The 17,892-nt window shown below is 43.8% G+C and overlaps 1 protein-coding gene across 1 annotated transcript in view; it reads right to left on the bottom strand.

Annotated features, from left to right (window-relative positions):
* Nucleotides 1-17,547, bottom strand: part of CDX1 (caudal type homeobox 1) — a 46,499-nt gene extending 28,952 nt beyond the window's left edge. The window contains exon 1 of the mRNA XM_066590388.1: nucleotides 17,115-17,547. Coding sequence (XP_066446485.1) covers nucleotides 17,115-17,547 — 433 coding nt within the window. The remainder of the gene's footprint in view (nucleotides 1-17,114) is intronic.
* Between the last annotated feature and the right edge of the window lie 345 nt (nucleotides 17,548-17,892).

Here is a 17,892-nt window from a genome sequence, read left to right as displayed (position 1 = left end):
ATTCTGCACAGCATGCACCAAAGATAGAACAGGTCCTATCTTGTCTTGCAGCACGGACCTTGGATGCGGGCATTGTAGCCACGCATGTCCTATCTTTTAAAAGTTTGAGTTTTTTGCGCTTCTAAAATTCCTTTATTTGCTCGTTTCTATAGGAATCTATTGGTTCTACCCTGTTTCCCTGAAAATAAGACATACCCTGAAAATAAGACATAGCACGATTTTCCAGATTTTTTGAGGATGCAAAATGATTTTTCAGGCTTTTTGAGGATGCTTGAAATATAAGCCCTACTCCAAAATTAAGCCCTGCTAACAGTTAATTAAAAAAGTGAATTTAAATAGTGTCCAGGCAGCTGTACATGTAAAAAATGTAAACCTTTTTGAACAAAAATTAATATAAGACACTGTCTTATTTTCGGGGAAACCCGGTAATAGATGCAATTTTTTCACGCGCCTTTTCTTAACGCCCGTGTGAATGAGGCCTTAATCCCATGTAGATTGCCCACCCAGTGGTTTTTTTCTGTAGGAGAAATGCAAAGGCAGATGGACGGGAATTTATCCTTGGTGATGAAAGCGACCCCTACTAAGGCCTCGGTCAGATGAGCGTTTTTTGACGCAATTTGCGGATTGCATGACGGATGCGCATCGCAAATCGCGTGACTGGGGCTGAAAAATCGCTGTAAAAATCTGCTCCTAGCTGCGTTTTCGTTGAAACGGGCCGATTACAGGAGCGCTGTACAACCCATTGCAATTCAATGGAGCCGGCAATACAGCCGGCTCCATTGAAAGCAATGGGCTGCCGGAGAGCGCGGGATGAATTTTCGGGAAGGGCTTAAAAATATAAGCCCTTCCCTGAAAATCATCCAAAAATGTGTAAAAATAAAAAAAAAATCTATACTCACCTTGTCCCGGCAGATGGAGTTCAGCCGCGGCCGGCCGGCAGTCCTCCTGAACTGCTCTCTGTAGTATTCAGCAGGCAGGGATTTAAAATCCCCGCCTGCTGAATGGGCAGCCTCTGATTGGTCACAGCCCTCACCAATCAGAGACAGATCTCACTCACCCATTCATGAATTCAGCGCATATAAAGAACACAAGGAATCGCAGATCGCAGATAGGCGCGATCTGCGATTTCTTGTGTCCTATAATTTATCGGACGAGCGCATAAAAAGCGCCCATGTGTCCGATACCATTGCAAAGCAATGGTTCTAAAAGATCGCAGATCGCATGCGCAAATCGCGGGAAAAATCGCCTGTGTGACCGAAGCCTGAAAGTGCATGAACCATCGGCTAAGAATGTAAAGGGTAGAATAAAAAGTAAGAGCAGTTTCTAACCTTTGACACTACAAAGTTAATGTTAATGACCAACAAAGACAATAGATCTATTGAAGCTACAGGGTTAAACTCCCACCTCCTCTCCCCGGCTGCCCAGGAGCCTTTGAACTACAGTTTGCAAAACATGCTTATTTGGTTTTTCATGGGGACTTGCTTCTACTTTCTAAGAAAAAAAAAAGCTTGCGTCTTACCTTGTCCGTGCTCCTCCCCCTTGCCTGGGATCAATACAAGATTTTCTATGGAACAACAGAAATTACATGTAATCACAAAGTTTTTGGTCCCGACAACCAGGAATGTGGAATTCCAATGACTGGAATTGGAAAACCAAAGTTTAAAAAAAATCAATTCTATAAACTCCTGATATCCCGATCCGCACCCTTGGATAAGCAGATAGTACATTATCAGAAGGCGGGGAGTCTGCAGGAGCAGCGAGCACAACACGTACCTGACCCAGGTATACCGTGTAAAAACAGAAAATGGCTAATCACAGAAATTACATTTTTACGGTAAACATTTTTGAAGAATTTTTTTATTTCATTTAGGCTGCATTCAGACGACCGTATATCACTGGGTTTTCACGCCCGGCCGATATACGGCGTCTCTCTCTGCAGGGGGGAGGAGGCTGGCAGAGCCAAGAGCAGTGCTCTGAGCTCCCGCCCCCTCTCTGCCCCTTTGCACTATTTGCAATGAGAGGAGGCGGGACGGGCGGGGCTAAGTTTTGGGAATTAGCTCCGCCCCGTCCCGCCTCTCCTCATTGAAAATAGTGCAGGGGGGTGGAGTGGAGGCAGAGAGGGGGCGGGAGCTCAGAACACTGCTCCTGGCTCTTCCAGCCTCCTCCCCCTGCAGAGAGAGACGACGTTTATCAGCTGGGCGTGAAAACCCGGCCGATATACGGTCGTCTGAATGCAGCCTTAGTCACAATCTATATTTTTTTTACATCTTACAGTTTTCACACAGTGAGCCCACACGCCCGGCCAGCGACTGAATGATAATAATTGGTTTGGGCACTTGGGGGTTAATTGTCACCACTTTTATAATTAGTTTCAAAAAAGTTTCACCAATACATATGCGTAAAAAAAAACCCACTGTTTATTTCTTAAACTCTGTATTTCTTCAAAACATAACTATTTATAATAATATTCTGTATTACCGCGTGCCGTGGATGAGCCACAGCGCTATCTGCTGGCTAAAGCCAGTACTGCATGAGGTGACACGTTGGATAGGCTCCGACAGCAGTGAGGCCGGCAATATACAGTAAGAGAACCCTGACGGACGTCTTCCAACATTGGAGCTGTACAGCCTTAAATCATAATGTCTTCAGAGGTCAGACAGTGGCTTGGAAAGGGTTAAAAACCAACCAAGGTGCGGCCCATGTGAATGAGCCGATGACGAGCACCTGCCACTCACCACGATGAAGGTGGGCAGGTGGGACAATCATCACTGTTGGGTGGAAGCACAGTAGCGATTGGGATGACCGTCAGACACTTAGGCGGGCTTCACAGGAGCGGACGTGTATGTGTGTGCGCACCGGAGTACGTTTTCTAATGGAAGGAACGTTGTTTCTTTGCATATTTTACTGTAGTTTTTCGCGCTTTCAAGGCATCTACATTTGCGCACGCTAAAAAGGAAGCACCAAAACTCCCAGCCATTGACATGTCTAATGAGTCTAATGAGTACAAGATGTGTTCTTCTTCCTGCACAATTACGGAGCAGGTGAGTGCCGCGCTGGTCCCTGCAGGGGCTTGGGTCGGGTCCCGCTGCGAGAATTCTTTCAGCAGGATCCGACCCGGCTGTCTGCAGGCGGCCTAACACAGGATCCACCTTTTCTTGCACAAAAAAAAAACACGTGTGAGGAAACAAGGGGCAAGGCCTATTTTTTCTTGTGCGCAGTAATCGCGCAATAAACACGGTTGTGAAAACTAAACCATCTGAAGTCACGGTCGTGTGTTTAAGCCTTATATCCGGTTTTAGAGCTCTTTTACACGGGCGTATTTGCGCACGATTTTGAGCGCGGACATATGCAAACCGCAGAGTATAGAACCCATTGATCTCCGCGGATTCACTCATATTACGCGCTTTTGCGCGCATATTTCCAACAGGCCAAAAAATATGCAACGTTCTATTTTTGCGCGCATTTGTCACCAGGTGCGCAAAGTGTGCAGCTAATTGCAGGGAACGCACCGCAGCCGTTCAGGGTTTTTTTTAGAATCCTCTCATTTTGTAAGCTCCACCGAGCGGAGATGCTCATCAGTTTAGTAGATGAGAGGCGGCACTGCGGGACACCAGAGGATGAGCCCCGAACCGCTGAAGCCGCCTCCTAGGAACAGCCTCTACATGACCGCCCAAATCTGTGTGACCGCAACCAACGCAAAAGAACCTCCTCGTCATCAGAATTCGCCTCCAACCTCAGCTGCTCCCTCACCAACCCAGAAAGTACCAGAAGCCCCGCAGGATGGAGTCATGCCACACATGTGGACTAATTATGGGTAATTACAGTGGGCGGGGTCAATGGTGACAGTATGACGCATTACTAGCGTGTTTTTATGCAAGCGCTACTGCGAACTGAAAAAAAAACAGAGAAATACACACCGTTACACGTGCAAAAAAGACTAGTTCACTGAGTAGATACGTTGTGAACATGGGCTTATTTTCGGAGGAAGGTCTTATTTTCAGGGCAACAGGGTATCTGATGTAGTTCTGCAGTGCCCTAACGCCAGGTCTAGAGATGAGCGAGCATTGTCCTTAGCGAGTACCTGCCCGCTCGGAAGAAAAGATGTGGGTGGCGGTGAGTTGCGGGGAGTGAGCAGGGGGGGAGAGAGGGAGAGAGAGATCTCTAATTAGCTACTTAAGAGTTTATGCAAAGTGATCACTCAAAAATTTTTGAGCAATCATCTTTCCAGGTAAATGGGCCCTAAGTAGCATAGCTTATAGTTGCTGATAAGTTCCCTTTAACCCCTTAACGCCACAGGATATATAGTTACCTCTTGAGGATATGTGGTTTGTATTGAGCAGGATCGGGTGCTGATCCCGCTCCATACAATGTGTGTGCCAGCTCTCTTTGTGAATGCTGATCGCAGCTTTAAATGACGCTGTCAGGTCTGTCGATGAGATCACGAGGTGCTGTTTGGCTGCCTTGGCAGCCTGCTACCTTCTGTGGTGTGGCTTAATAGACTACTTGTCAGAATCAGTATAATGAAATACTATGTTATTGCATTATACTCTATGAGCAATCAAACAATCCCTATGGGGACTAAAAAGCTAAGTAAAAATTAGTTTAAAGAAATGTTATTAATTGATTAAAAAATTAAATAAAGTAATTAAAGTTTAACCCCTTTTTTCTATATTTCTAATTAAGAAAATGAAAAAAAAATTTTTTTAGCTGCGGCCATAAAAGTCCAATCTATTTAAAAAAAAACACATTATTTATCCCACATAGTGAACTCAACATCAGAAAAAAATATACTCAACTTCAGAATTGCGCTTTTTTGGTCACCCTGTTTCCAAGAAAAAAGGGAATTAAAAAACGGTACTGTTGTACCCTGACTCCACCGGAAGCTAGGGGTTTGACAGGGCTTAAATGGAGGAACGCCCTTTTCACGCTCCCAGCTCCCGATTGTCAGAGACCGATAGCAGCGTGGAAGGAGTTTGTGCTGGGTTGGAGGGTTAGGGTTAGTTTCAGCGTTAAGTTTACATTATTAGCTGTTTATACCTAATAATGTAAGCCTAACTGTTAAACTAAGCCTCCAGCCCAGGACAAACTCCTTCAGAACCCCACCCCAACCCCCCACGTCAGTGCCCTGCCGCCAGGACCAAGTGTCAGCATCCGGGAGGCCCTGCACCCATGACAGAAGAGAGGAGCAGGCGAGGAGAAGACACAGCGGTGGGGTGAGTGATAGCTGTGTGGCCGACAGTAGCCCCGCTAGCCGGAGCAGGCAGAGGGCCAGGGGGTGAGTGATGCCAGGAGCACTGACGGGCCAGGCTGGGGGTGAGTGGGGCTGGGGGCAGGCCTAGGTGAGCCTAGGGGATCAGCAAGAGGGCAGGGTCTGACTTAGGGTGAAGTCACACAAACGTATATCGGCTCGGTTTTTACGCCGAGCCGATATACGTTGTCCTCGTGTGCAGGGGGGGGGGGAGGATGGAAGAGCCAGGAGCAGGAACTGAGCTCCCGGACCCCTCTCTGCCTCCTCTCCGCCCCTCTGCACTATTTGTAATGGAAAGAGGCGGGGTGGGGGCGGGGCTAAGTGGGGAGAATTAGCCCCGCCCCACCTCTCCCCATTGCAAATAGTGCAGAGGGGCGGAGAGGAGGCAGAGAGGGGGGCGGGAGCTCAGTTCCTGCACTTGGCTCTGCCATCCTCCCCCTCCTGCACACGAGGACAACGTATATCGGCTCGGCGTAAAAACCGAGCCGATATACATTCGTGTGACTTCACCCTTACTGATAGCAAGGGGAATTCAGGAGAAAGGGGAGCAGGGGGCCGGATCACCATTGACAGAGAGCGCCCACAGCCAATCAGAAGCTGGGGGCGTCACCAAATGTCAACACTGCTGTATTATGTCCCCACCCCTAACTTTCAGTGGTGACATAATACAACAGTACTTAAAAAAAGCTATCAAAAAGTTGTATTTACTCCAAAATTGTACAAATCGAAGCTACAGGACATCCCACAAAAAATGAGCCCTCACACAACTATATCAATGGAAAAATAAAAAGTTGTGGTGGTAGAAGATTATTTTAATTTTTTTCCAGAGATATTTTATTTTTTTAATATAGTACAGCAAAAAAAAAATCATGTCATAGAAACAAGACCCTCAATAACAGAATTTAATTTTCTTTCCTTTTTCACTCCACTTAGAAATTCTTAAATGTTTTTTGGTACATTATATGGTACTTAAAAAATATATCTCATCCCGCAAAAAAACAACAAATAGAGATGAGCGAGCACGCTCGGTAAAGGCAGATACTCGAGCGAGCATCGCTCTTACTGCATACTCATCCAAGCTAATGCGGGGGGGGGGGGGGGTGAGCGGGTGGGAGAGAGAGAGATTTGCTTGGACGAGTATGCAGTAAGAGCGATGCTCGCTCGAGTATTTGCCTTTACCGAGCGTGCTCGCTCATCTCTAACAACAAACCCTCAGCCAGAGACATCGATAAATAAAAGAGTTAAAATTTTTTGAAAGTGGGGAGGAAGTTACGAAAATGAAAAGAAAAAGGGATGCGTCATTAGGGTGTTAAAGGGAAGGGTACTAGGGATGCAGCTGAAATTATGGGTGGGCCATGGCTGGCAGCTGTGAAGAGCTAATACAAGGGGTCTGACAAGCATTCTATCAAGCCACACCACAGGCATGGCTTGATTGGCAATCTGCCATGGCAACCGAATCACACAATCTCATCATACGGGGCCGTTCAGGATCCTTGAACTTTTAAGGGGGCATTTCACTGCTGCTGTCAGAATTAAAGGGTTAACAGCTGCGCTCAGCATGAGTGCCGAATGCAGTTGTAGGCAGTGGGTGTCGGCTGTAAGAAACAGCTGGCACCCATAATATATGGAGCACATAGACTCCTGAAACCCCTCCATATGATCCCTGAACGCACAGGACGTAACTGTATGTCCTGTGTTGTTAAGGGGTTAAAGATGTATCAAGGACAAAACTCTAATATCATATTCTTTCACAACACATTATCAAGCGTGTCCAGAACCTTGAAATCTAGGACAGGTTATGGCTTTTTCACACGAGCGCATGCGTTTTTATGGGCAGCCGCACGTGCCGTAAAACCGCATTAATGAAGAATAGGCGCAATCAAGTCCCGAACTTAATTGGCATTTTCTTGTCCATCACACGGGTGTATAACAGGAAAAATACTCTGCAGCGCGGAATTCCTTCGGTCAGCAGAAATCCGCAGAATGACTTCTGATAGCTTAAATAGCGGCAGCTGTTTTCTTTTCGGAGCGCCGGACGCAGGTAAACTCCCTCCCACTTCCTTTTCTTTTCAGCTGCCATAGGAGTGTATGGGAGCTTCCAGCGGTTTTTGTTAAAAGATAGGTCAAGATTAGAGATGAGCGAATGTACTCGTTTCGAGTAATTACTCGATCGAGCATCACAATTTTCGAGTACTTCCGTACTCGGGTGAAAAGATTCGGGGGGCGGGGGGAGGCGTGGCGGAGCGGGAGGTAGCAGCGGGGAACAGGGGGCAGCTCTTTCTCTCCCTCTCCCCCCCACTTCCTGCTGCAACCCCCCACTCACCCACGGCGCCCCCCGAATCTTTTCACCCGAGTACGGAAGTACTCGAAAATCGTGGTGCTCGGGCGAAAAAGGGGCATGGCCGAGTACGTTCGCTCATCTCTAGTCAAGATCTATCTTTTCACGCAATGTGAAAAATCGGCAACTGAAAACATTCAACAATTTTCAGTGATTGTTAGCAATAGTTGTCCCATCTACACGTGGCCACCGATGAAGCTTAAAGTGAGAAATCGTTCACCTTTTGGAGATGTTTTGTTTTTCGCTCACCTAAAACCCAAGAAGCTATTGAGCCATGTAAAAAAAGCAGTAAGTTTGAACAATTGCCTGTCCATAGTGAATGGAGGTGGGTGACACCATCTCTTGTGCACTGGTAGTAGCCCAGAGTTAGGGGTCCTCTCCAGCACCTCAGAATGCATGTTTTATGTTTGTCCTGCGCACTGTCTTGTATGTGGAAAGTGGTACTGCTGCATCTTGTCTCCACCAGAAGAATGAGTGGAGACAAACTGCAAACCCACAAACAATGCCCACAACTTGATTGGCTGGCCAGGAGAATGGGTGCCCATCATCTCCCCTCCCGCCTCTTGTCATTTACCCCTCTGCCGCTCTCCCCTTTCCGGCTCTTGTGCTGTCCGTCTCATCGCTGCTGTCCCATCTGTGTTGCAAACAGTGTACCTGTCCTCCTCCTGCGCCACTCTCCCTTGCGAGGAAAGTGATAGCAGGGCTGGCAGCTGCTGATGCTGGGGCGGGGAGACTGGAGCTGGGAGCTGACATGGATGGAAGCGAAGGGCAGCGAGGATAGTGCCAGTGGGGCCGGCAGCTGCTTCAGTGGCCCGGGGATAGCAGCAGGGAGACCGGAGCTGTGAGCTGATATATCAATCAGTGCAGCGATGGGGGCTACGGGCCAGGCAATAAAAAGTTGTGGGCCTTACACTTTGCCTCCACTTATTCTCCTGGCCAGCAAATCAAGTTTTGGGCTTTGTTTGTGGGTGTGCAGTTTGTCTCCACCCATTCTTCTGGTGGAGACAAGATACACCAGTAACATGGAATGCATCAAATTTATGTGTATTAGATGTCTGCAGGCATGAATGGGTTAATGTTTGGTGATGTCTGAAAAATGTATCACTTTGTTTTGCGTGTTTCATAAAAGAGGGGTCACATATCTATGAGGAAAGGACAAGGGAACAAGACAGAAGCTAGAGATGATCGAGGTAGGTGAGATAAGAGAGAAGAACAGAAGAGCAGGAAGACATGGAGGAGGCTCAGAGGTGGTATGCTGTTTCTGCTTGGGCCTGTCCTTCCTGAAATACTCCCCATAATGACTAGCCATGAAGTATGCATGAGCCTGGACCCGAGGAGAAGAGCGGTAGAACCATGTGTGTCCGGAGAAAATAGAGAAACCGCCAGAGCGCGAGAGAGCCGGTGAGTAACTGACAGGAGAGAGAGTTACTGGGAGAGTGAGTTCCTGCAGATAACCATGACTGTGGATGTACAAATACCCCGGGAATCCTCCCTGCATCACCACTGTAAGAACTGCTTTGTTATTATTTATTATCATCGCTTAAGTAAACATTCCCGATTCTTGCTCAGAAAAGCCACTCTGTGTGCGTGGACTACTTTATTCCCTCTGAAAGATTTACCGTAGAGGATGGAACGTTGGCATCATGAGTGACAAACCGGACTACAGGTAACCATGGTTACAAATAAATGATCTTCCCCGGTTGGTAACGAGGTTGGGTCCTGTCAATTGCGGATGGGCCGCGGTCGGATGGCTTTCATTGACCTCAATGGAAGCTGTCTGTGCGGGAACCATAGGAAAATGGAGAATGGAGAGTTTTCATCTGCAATTGGTTTCCACTTGTGAGCATGAGGCACAGCCAAGCACACGTATGTTCTCAATAAGGAAAGTGAAATAACTCAGTGTCAGGCACCGCTAGCGCCCCTTATCTCCCTTGAAATCCAACATGCCCCACCCTTCTGTCACCTGAAATCTGTTGTTGGGGGAAAATCAGGACATGGCCACAGAAATTAGATAATCCCGTTTTAATTGGTGGGTATAATACATTATGTATCTATCATCTCATATCTATCTATCAATCTCATGTCTATCTATCTATCTCATATCTATCTATCATCTATCTATCTATCTCATATCTATCTATCTATCTATCTCTCATATCTATCTATCTCATATCTATCTATCTATCTCTCATATCTATCTATCTCATATCTATCTATCTACCTATCTATCTATCTCATATCTATCTATCTATCTATCTCATATCTTCCTATCTATCTATCTAGCTATCTATCTATCTCATATCTTCCTATCTATCTATCTATCTATCTATCTATCTATCTATCTATCTCATATCTTCCTATCTATCTATCTATCTATCTATCTCATATCTATCTATCTATCTATCTATCTCTCATATCTATCTATGCATCTATCTATCTATCTATCTATTTCATATCTATCTATCTATCTATTTCATATCTATCTATCTATCTATTTCATATCTATCTCTCATATCTATCTATCTCATATCTATATCTATCTATCTACCTATCTATCTCATCTATATCTATCTATCTATCTCATATCTATCTCTCATATCTATCTATCTCATATCTATCTATCTATCTCTCATATCTATCTATCTCATATCTATATCTATCTCAATCTATCTATCTATCTATCTATCTCATATCTATCTATCTACCTATCTATCTCAATCTATCTACCTATCTATCTCAATCTATCTATCCATCTCATATCTATCTATCTATCTATCTATCTCATATCTATCTATCTCATATCTATCTATCTCTCATATCTATCTATCTCCTATCTATCTATCTATCTCATATCTATCTATCTATCTTAATACCTGTAAATAATTGCTATTAAAATAACCTTTACTACATTCATTATATTATTTAGATATTATATAGGTGTAATTTTATATCCAGCACTGTGCAAATGTTTTAGGCAAGTGAAATTGAAAAAAAGCTACTAATGCCTTTATAAAAATGCATGGGCGGTCCAGGGGCTGCTCATGACCTTCTATAATTAGGGGTGCATACAAAACTCATAGGACCCATTACAGAACACGTTTTTTTTACCCTCTTTGCCCCCCCCCCCCACTCTCCCCACACACCCACCTGCCTACCCCCCCCCCCCCCCCCCCAAAAAAAAATATTTAAATGTACAGTACTGTGTAAAAATTCTAGGCAGGTGTGGGAAAATTGTGTTTGCTTTTTTCAAAAATAGAAGGCGTCTGATTGGTTCCAAATGTATTGTGCCAACCATCTAGCCAATGTCTACAACTATCCTCAGCGTAAGGAAGAACAAGGAGTCCTGGAAGTGATGATATGGCCCCCATAGCGCCCTGATATTACATCATCCAGTCTGTCTAAGATCACATGAAGAGACAGAAGAATCGGAGCGAGCCGACATCCACAGAAGATCTGTTCCCCAAGATGTCTGGAACAACCTCCTTGCCGAGTTCCTTTAAAAACTGTGTGCAAGTCTACCTAGCTGTTTTGGAGACAAAGTGCGTTCACACCAAATATTGATGGGATTTAGGTTTCTCTTTTTTTTTCACTCACTTTGCATTTTGCTATTTGACCAAAAAACGTCTATTTTTGAAAGCTTTCTTTTGCGGCATTTTTTCCACGCCTGCCTACAATTTTTGCACAATACCGTGTATATATTTAAGTTCCATTTACTTTATTATTATCCCACTGTCATACCGCTCTGTAATAAGCTGTAAAGTGTCAGCGTCGCCGCTTAAACTTTACAGTAATGATTTATGATTGATGTTTAATGGCCAATGAAAAATAACTGGTCTAAAGTATATACAGCGCCTTAAAAAAGCCATATAAAGTCCCCAACTGGCAGGGCAAGTACTAGTATCTTTATTGCCAACCATATAGTAATATAGTAACTGCTACTAATTAATATTATTATTATTATGATGCTCGTCATCACCGTTCAGTAATGATCCCAGTTCATTATGCACCAATTAATACTAATTAACTGTAATAAAGTTTTATAAAACTTTTTACGGCATACCTGCTCAGTTCTGAAAGGTTTAGGCTGGCTTCACACAGGCCGATGTACTTTCCCTGCGGACCCCCTGCACCGAGATTCTGTGACATTTGCAGTAGCAGCTAAATAGAGTCCGCGGCAAAATAGAGCGCACAGCCACCGAGTGTGAAGAAAAAAGCGAAAGTACATACCTTTTAATGCGTGCGATTTGCAGCGGATCCTCTGCATGGACGCCGACCGCAATAGGAATCCGGTCGTGTGAAGCCGGCCTAAGGGTTTCATTTCCACTATTAGAATTCTGGCGCGTTAATAGTAACGTTAACAGTAAAATTTGCAAGAAATACGCAGAAAATAGAACCCCTTGATTTCAATAAGTTCGTTCACATGCGCATATTTGCGCAAACCAAAAAGAAGCTGCATGCTCTATTTGCCTGCACATTTGTGCCCAGCCGGCCTGTATTTACGTCTTCCTTTCTGTACCCACGGATCGTCCGCACGGTTCGCCGTTGGACACGCACAGTCCAGATTTTTTTAAAACTCCTGCTTTTCCCCAGGAATGCGCAGCCCGACCGCAAGGTCACATGACTTCCATTGACTTCAGTGGAAGCCATCTGTGCGGGAACCGCAGGAAAATGGAGCATCCTGCGATTTTTCATCCGTGCGCAATTGTTTTCCGCTCGTGTGCATGAAGAATCATTTTTTCCATGGCATGCAACGAAGGGCTATAGCTGTGGAATCCGAAGGCGGACGCCCGCTCTGGATTCCGCAGTAGAAATCCGCCCGTGTGGAAAAATTACAGCATGTCCTATTTTTGGGCAATTCTGTTCAGAAATCGCCAAGTATTCCCCATGTGAGGGGGAAAAAAAAAATTTAAAAAAAATCACATGACACTTGCACGTAAATGAAATTTTCATGCGAGTGCGAATTTCTATTTCTACTATTGAAACAAGGTGGGATTTTCACGTGCCGGAGAATCGCACGCGCAGCGATCGAATACATTTTTCTCACAAAGCTCATCGCACTTGCAAGAAAAATCAAAAGTTTGCAACTACAATATGGGTTTGAGTTTCTCAGACCGATATCGCACTCACCTGGGTAAATACAGTTTGTATGTTCTCCCCGTGTTTGCGTGAGTTTACTCCAACGCTTCAGGATCACACTAATAGACAAACACTAGTAGTGAGGCTCAATATAAGTGCTGACAATCTCCCTGCAGAATATGGCGTAACTATAGGGGGTGCAGGGGATGCGGTTGCACCCGGGCCCAGGAGCCTTAGGGGGCCCATAAGGCCTCTCTTCTCCATATAGGGAGCCCAGTACTATGAATAAAGCATTATAGTTGGGGGCCCTGTTACAGGTTTTGCATTGGGGCCCAGGAGCTTTTATATAAACTTTTTTTTCTACATTAGATTTACATTGTTCCCATTTAATTACTAAAACGACCTTTTCTGCTTATCTGCGCTCTGATACCAGTGATCTGGTGAAAGCTATTGTTAGGGAACAGGATGGACATTGTAGAACTGTTGATCTATCATAATTAGATTTTATGCTGGGTTTTCAAACAATTCATCGGTAACTTTTTTTTTCTAACTACTTTACTCTATCTTAAAAAAACTTATCAAACTATTGTCTTTCCCCTTGTCAAACCTGAATTACCTTCAGTGGCAGAGACACAATACACTTAAGACCAAATTAGCCCCATAACAATAAAAAAACAACCAAAAAGAAACCTATTTAGGCCTCTTTCACACGGGGGCCTACATGCGCAAAAAAAATCACATGTGTAAAAAATTGCAGCTATTAGAGCCAATGGTTTCCTGTAAGAACATTCAGATGAAGGAATTTTAGACGCGCAACATCTGAACGTTCCCGTAGGAAACCATCGGTCTAATAGCCGTGAGTTTTTTACGTACGTGATTATGGCGTGCCTGGGTCCCCGTGTGAAAGAGGCCTTCAATGTAAGAGCGTTGTGATCCTGGAAGTGCTGCTGTTTCCAGAGCCCAACACCATAAATGAGGGACCAAGCCCGAGACAAATCAACATATTGGAATATTTAATATGATGAAATCACTAGCATGCATCCCAATAATAATACAAATACTATAAAAATAACCTATAATGGTGTTTTTTTTTAACTATGTACCTAAAGCAAACGAGTTGGGAAAATAAAAAGGTTGAATGTGCCGATATGAAGCATGACAAACGTTGGTTGTACGTATTGGGTTTGTCTCCGTGAATCCATTGATTTCACTGAGGTCGGAGGTACATCTTGTGTATACGGCCCAACGCCCAACCAAGAACTGGGCAGGTCAGATTTAAACATGTCCAATCTTTGGTTCCCCAGACAATCTGTAGCAGCGGTGTATGTTGGCCACTTATCCCTTATCTGATCTAAGCATGTAAATGTACCTTTACATGGAGTTACTATTGTTCCGAAAGTCGCTCAGAAAAGCTGACGAAGAGCAGGAATGACAGTCATTCATTTGCTTTCACACAAAGAAATGGTTGTTCGTTAGTTATTTGACGAGATATCGATCATAGAGGGGATCTTCATGCAAATCTGTTCACAAGTCATTCAAATTCGAACAACTATGACCTCATACCAGGCGACTTTTGATCAACCAGCGATTGTTTTTTTAGTAAACCGAAGTTAACAGATTATCCCTGGTTCGCCTGTTTACACTGGAAGACTATCTATCAAATTCACTCTTTCGAGTGAATACCCAGCCAGGAGTCGTCCCGTTTAAAGCTACCTTAAGGTTATGGGTGGGTTGTGGAACATAGTTTATTCGGCCAAAAGCAATTGAATGTCTTTAGCTGGCTGAAGATCCCAATGGTTTACAGTTCCAAAATACGGCTGGTCATACAGATTAGATTATGATTGGTCAAAACCTTCTATTTCTACTGGTTTGGCCAATCGTCTTATATGTCTGATAACCTCCTGATGCTCCCATGATGCAGATTTTGTGGAAGATATAGGATCTAGCAGTTGGGTTTCTTCTTGAGAAGATAGGTCACACTGGTGGTGTTGAGCAAGATATCTGTTGGCCAATAGCTATCTTATGTGTGTGGGTAATAGAGATGAGCGAGTATACTCACTAAGGCACATTACTCGAGCGAGTACTGCCTTAGCCGAGTATCTCCCCGCTCGTCTCTAAAGATTCAGGGGCTGGCGGGGGAGAGCGGGGAGGAACGGAAGGGAGATCTCTCTCTACCTCTCTCCCCCCCGCCGCAACACACCTGTCGCCGGCCCCCGAATCTTTAGAGACGAGCGGGGAGATATTCGGCTAAGGCACTACTCGCTCATCTCTAATGGGTAACATTAAAATTGTTATAGCAGTCTGCTGGTACAAAATGATAACACTGAGCATTGAGCGACCGAGGGAGCCCTCCTCCATTCACAAGTAAGGGGATTATAGTTGAGTGAACCAAACCAATAGAACTTGTTTTGGTTTAAAGTTTGCTAAAACTTCAGGTCGGCATGAAGCAAAGTTCTACTCAACACAGAGTTCTACTGGGTCAGTTCGCTCAACACTAGTCCTGAACACTGGTATACAACATGAGCCATAAAAGCCCTGGATAACATGAGTAAATACAGGGCTTTTTCCCGTGTGAGAGGAAACTTGTAAACTTTTACATGCTACGTTTATTGCGAGTTGGATCCATCTATGCAGATTATTATGACAGAGGGGAAGAAGTGGCCACCAAACCATTCCAGCAGCCGCTCATCTTCACTCCCCAACCTGTTTGAGCCTTGTTTCCCCCATAGATGTAAAGACTATCTGCAGACATAAGGTATAGTCAGACAGCTCCACCACTGCTATTGTACTTGTTGTACTTCACATTGTATCAATTAATTACCAATTTACGGAATTTAGACAATTCGTATCCGTGTGCCCTATTGGAATATCCAAAGGTAATAATGGGGAGTCACCCACTCAAGTCTCTACCCTAATAATAAGAGCCAGAGATTAAAAAAAAATGGTTCTCCCTCCGTAGGACCTAGCTCATACATACATTAACTATATGGCCCATTGACATCAATGGGCACCGTATAATGTGTCATTTCCCCTGCAAGCAATACTTCAAAAGATATGAGGAATTGCCAGCCACTTAAAAAAACGCTGTTTTCTGGGTATCCTGGTAGAAGGACCCCCATAAGAAACTCAAGATCAAAGGAACCTGCTTCTGCTAGGAGGTTATTTAAAAAAGTAGAACTCCTTTAAGGCTTTGTTCATGTGATCCATTTCAATGGAAATTGACATTTCAATTCTTTTTTTTTTCTCCATTAACCCAATGGGATTGCAGAATACATTGGATTCTGATACAGATTTCAGCATAGAATCTGCACTAAAATTCTGGTTTGGAATCCGCAGAAAAAGACCATCTCTTTGTGAATGGAGCCTATCATGTAGAATTACACATTTTTGACCGATGTGGGCAGCACAATTTCATATAACGGCTACATATTAATTAATTCACTAGGTTGGTCTAAATTTACTGCAGTGATATCAACCGCCTAACCTTTATCTTTCCTGCCTTCCATTTAGAGCTGCGGAATAAGTTGGCGCTATATAAATAAAGATTATTATTATTATCCCATGTTAAGCATCACGAAAACTACTGCGATGTTCACTTACAAATGATAAATTGATTTTTTTATATTTGTCGACCTTTTTAGTACATTTCTATTACATATCTGTAAATGTTAACATCCCGAGAAAGATACATACCCCATTTCCCTGAAAATAAGACCTACCCCAAAATAAGACCTGGCTTTTTTTTTAATGTTTTTTGAGAATGCGGAATGATTTTTCAGGCTTTTTGAGTATGCTTGAAATATAAGCCCTGCTCCAAAATTAAGACCTAGTTACAGTTAATTTAAAAAAAGCTATTTAAATAGTGTCCAGGCAGCTATACATGTAAAAAAGTTAAATCTTTTGGAGCAAAAATTAATATAAGACACTGTCTTATTTTCGGGGAGACAGGGTATGTGTTCATGGGCATAAAAAAGTAAACAACTAAGTAATATTATTTAATGCAATGCGTTATAGAAGAGGCTTAGAAGTTGAAGTTTGTAGTTCAATAGAAAATGGGTTAAACAAAAGCTTCAAGAGTATCCCGATAGAGGATAAAAAGTCGTAAAAAGTTTTCTGTATGTGAATGTAACTTGTAACACTACAGGAAGAGTAGATAAACAGAACCAATAACAATAAGACCATTATGGAGTAAGATCAAATGAGATAAAACACTATAAATAATATAAATAAAAATATAATTACGGAAAAAAAATGGCAACAAATTACAAAAATTCATCTAAAAGCATTTTTTCCAAAATAATTCCCAAATTTTAAAAAAATATATAATTCACGGCTTCATGTCATAAAAGTGTGACATGGGCCATAACTAATAAAATAAGTAAAATAATAGCAATCATCCATTTCAAAAATGTAGGTCCATTGGTCACCAATATTTATAACCAACGTACTCACCATTACTGGGGTTACTCTGTGGAACTCCACTACGCCTCATCCATTCGTAAGGATTTCGCCTTTGTCCGTTAGGGGACAAAGGAGGCGCAGTGCTGTTCATAGGCGGTGGCAAAAGCCCACAGCCTGGTGGCTGAACAGGATTAAAATCTGGTGGGCTGAATCCAATCTGTCCAGGGTTGGCCGAAGATGCTGTTGGTCCTGGTCCATAAGAGTGCCAATCATCTCGGCTAGGACCATACGGGGAGCTCCAGGTGCCACCAGGTTGCCCATGAAGTGGATCACTGTTAATCCCAGGGACGTGATGATAGCTGGCGAAATCAGAATACTGCGGAGGTGCCGGAACATAATTTGGGGGATTGAGGTTCAGACTAGTGTGCCGGACGGGGTTGGAGTACATATTGCTGTCCTTATCCAAAAGATAACCCACATACATTTTCCAAGATTAGTCCAGTGCACATAATGTGCCTCCCAGCTGTGTCATGAGAGTTTTCTTCTCAACTCTGCTCTACTTCTTCCTGGTTGACTGTTGTTCCCTTCACCTTCCTTGGCAGCCTACTAGTAATCACTTTGATAGGCACCTCCCTGTCTAAACCCTTTTATTGGGCCAGTAGGCCTAGGATTTGCATTGAAAGACAGCTTTGCATTTCAAAGAGACTCAAGTGCAAAAATCAAAGTGGAAGCCACTAGGTGAATTCAAATAGTACAAATTGCTTAACAGATAGCCCCGGTGTGTGTCAGTGTGTGTGTGTGTGTGTGTCTCCAGGAAAAAAAACTTCTC

This window comes from Eleutherodactylus coqui, chromosome 2, assembly GCF_035609145.1.
Source record: "Eleutherodactylus coqui strain aEleCoq1 chromosome 2, aEleCoq1.hap1, whole genome shotgun sequence".
In the NCBI taxonomy this organism is placed as follows: Eukaryota; Metazoa; Chordata; class Amphibia; order Anura; family Eleutherodactylidae; genus Eleutherodactylus; species Eleutherodactylus coqui.
Note: the sequence above shows the minus strand (reverse complement) of the source record. Positions and strands in the feature narration are given on the sequence as shown.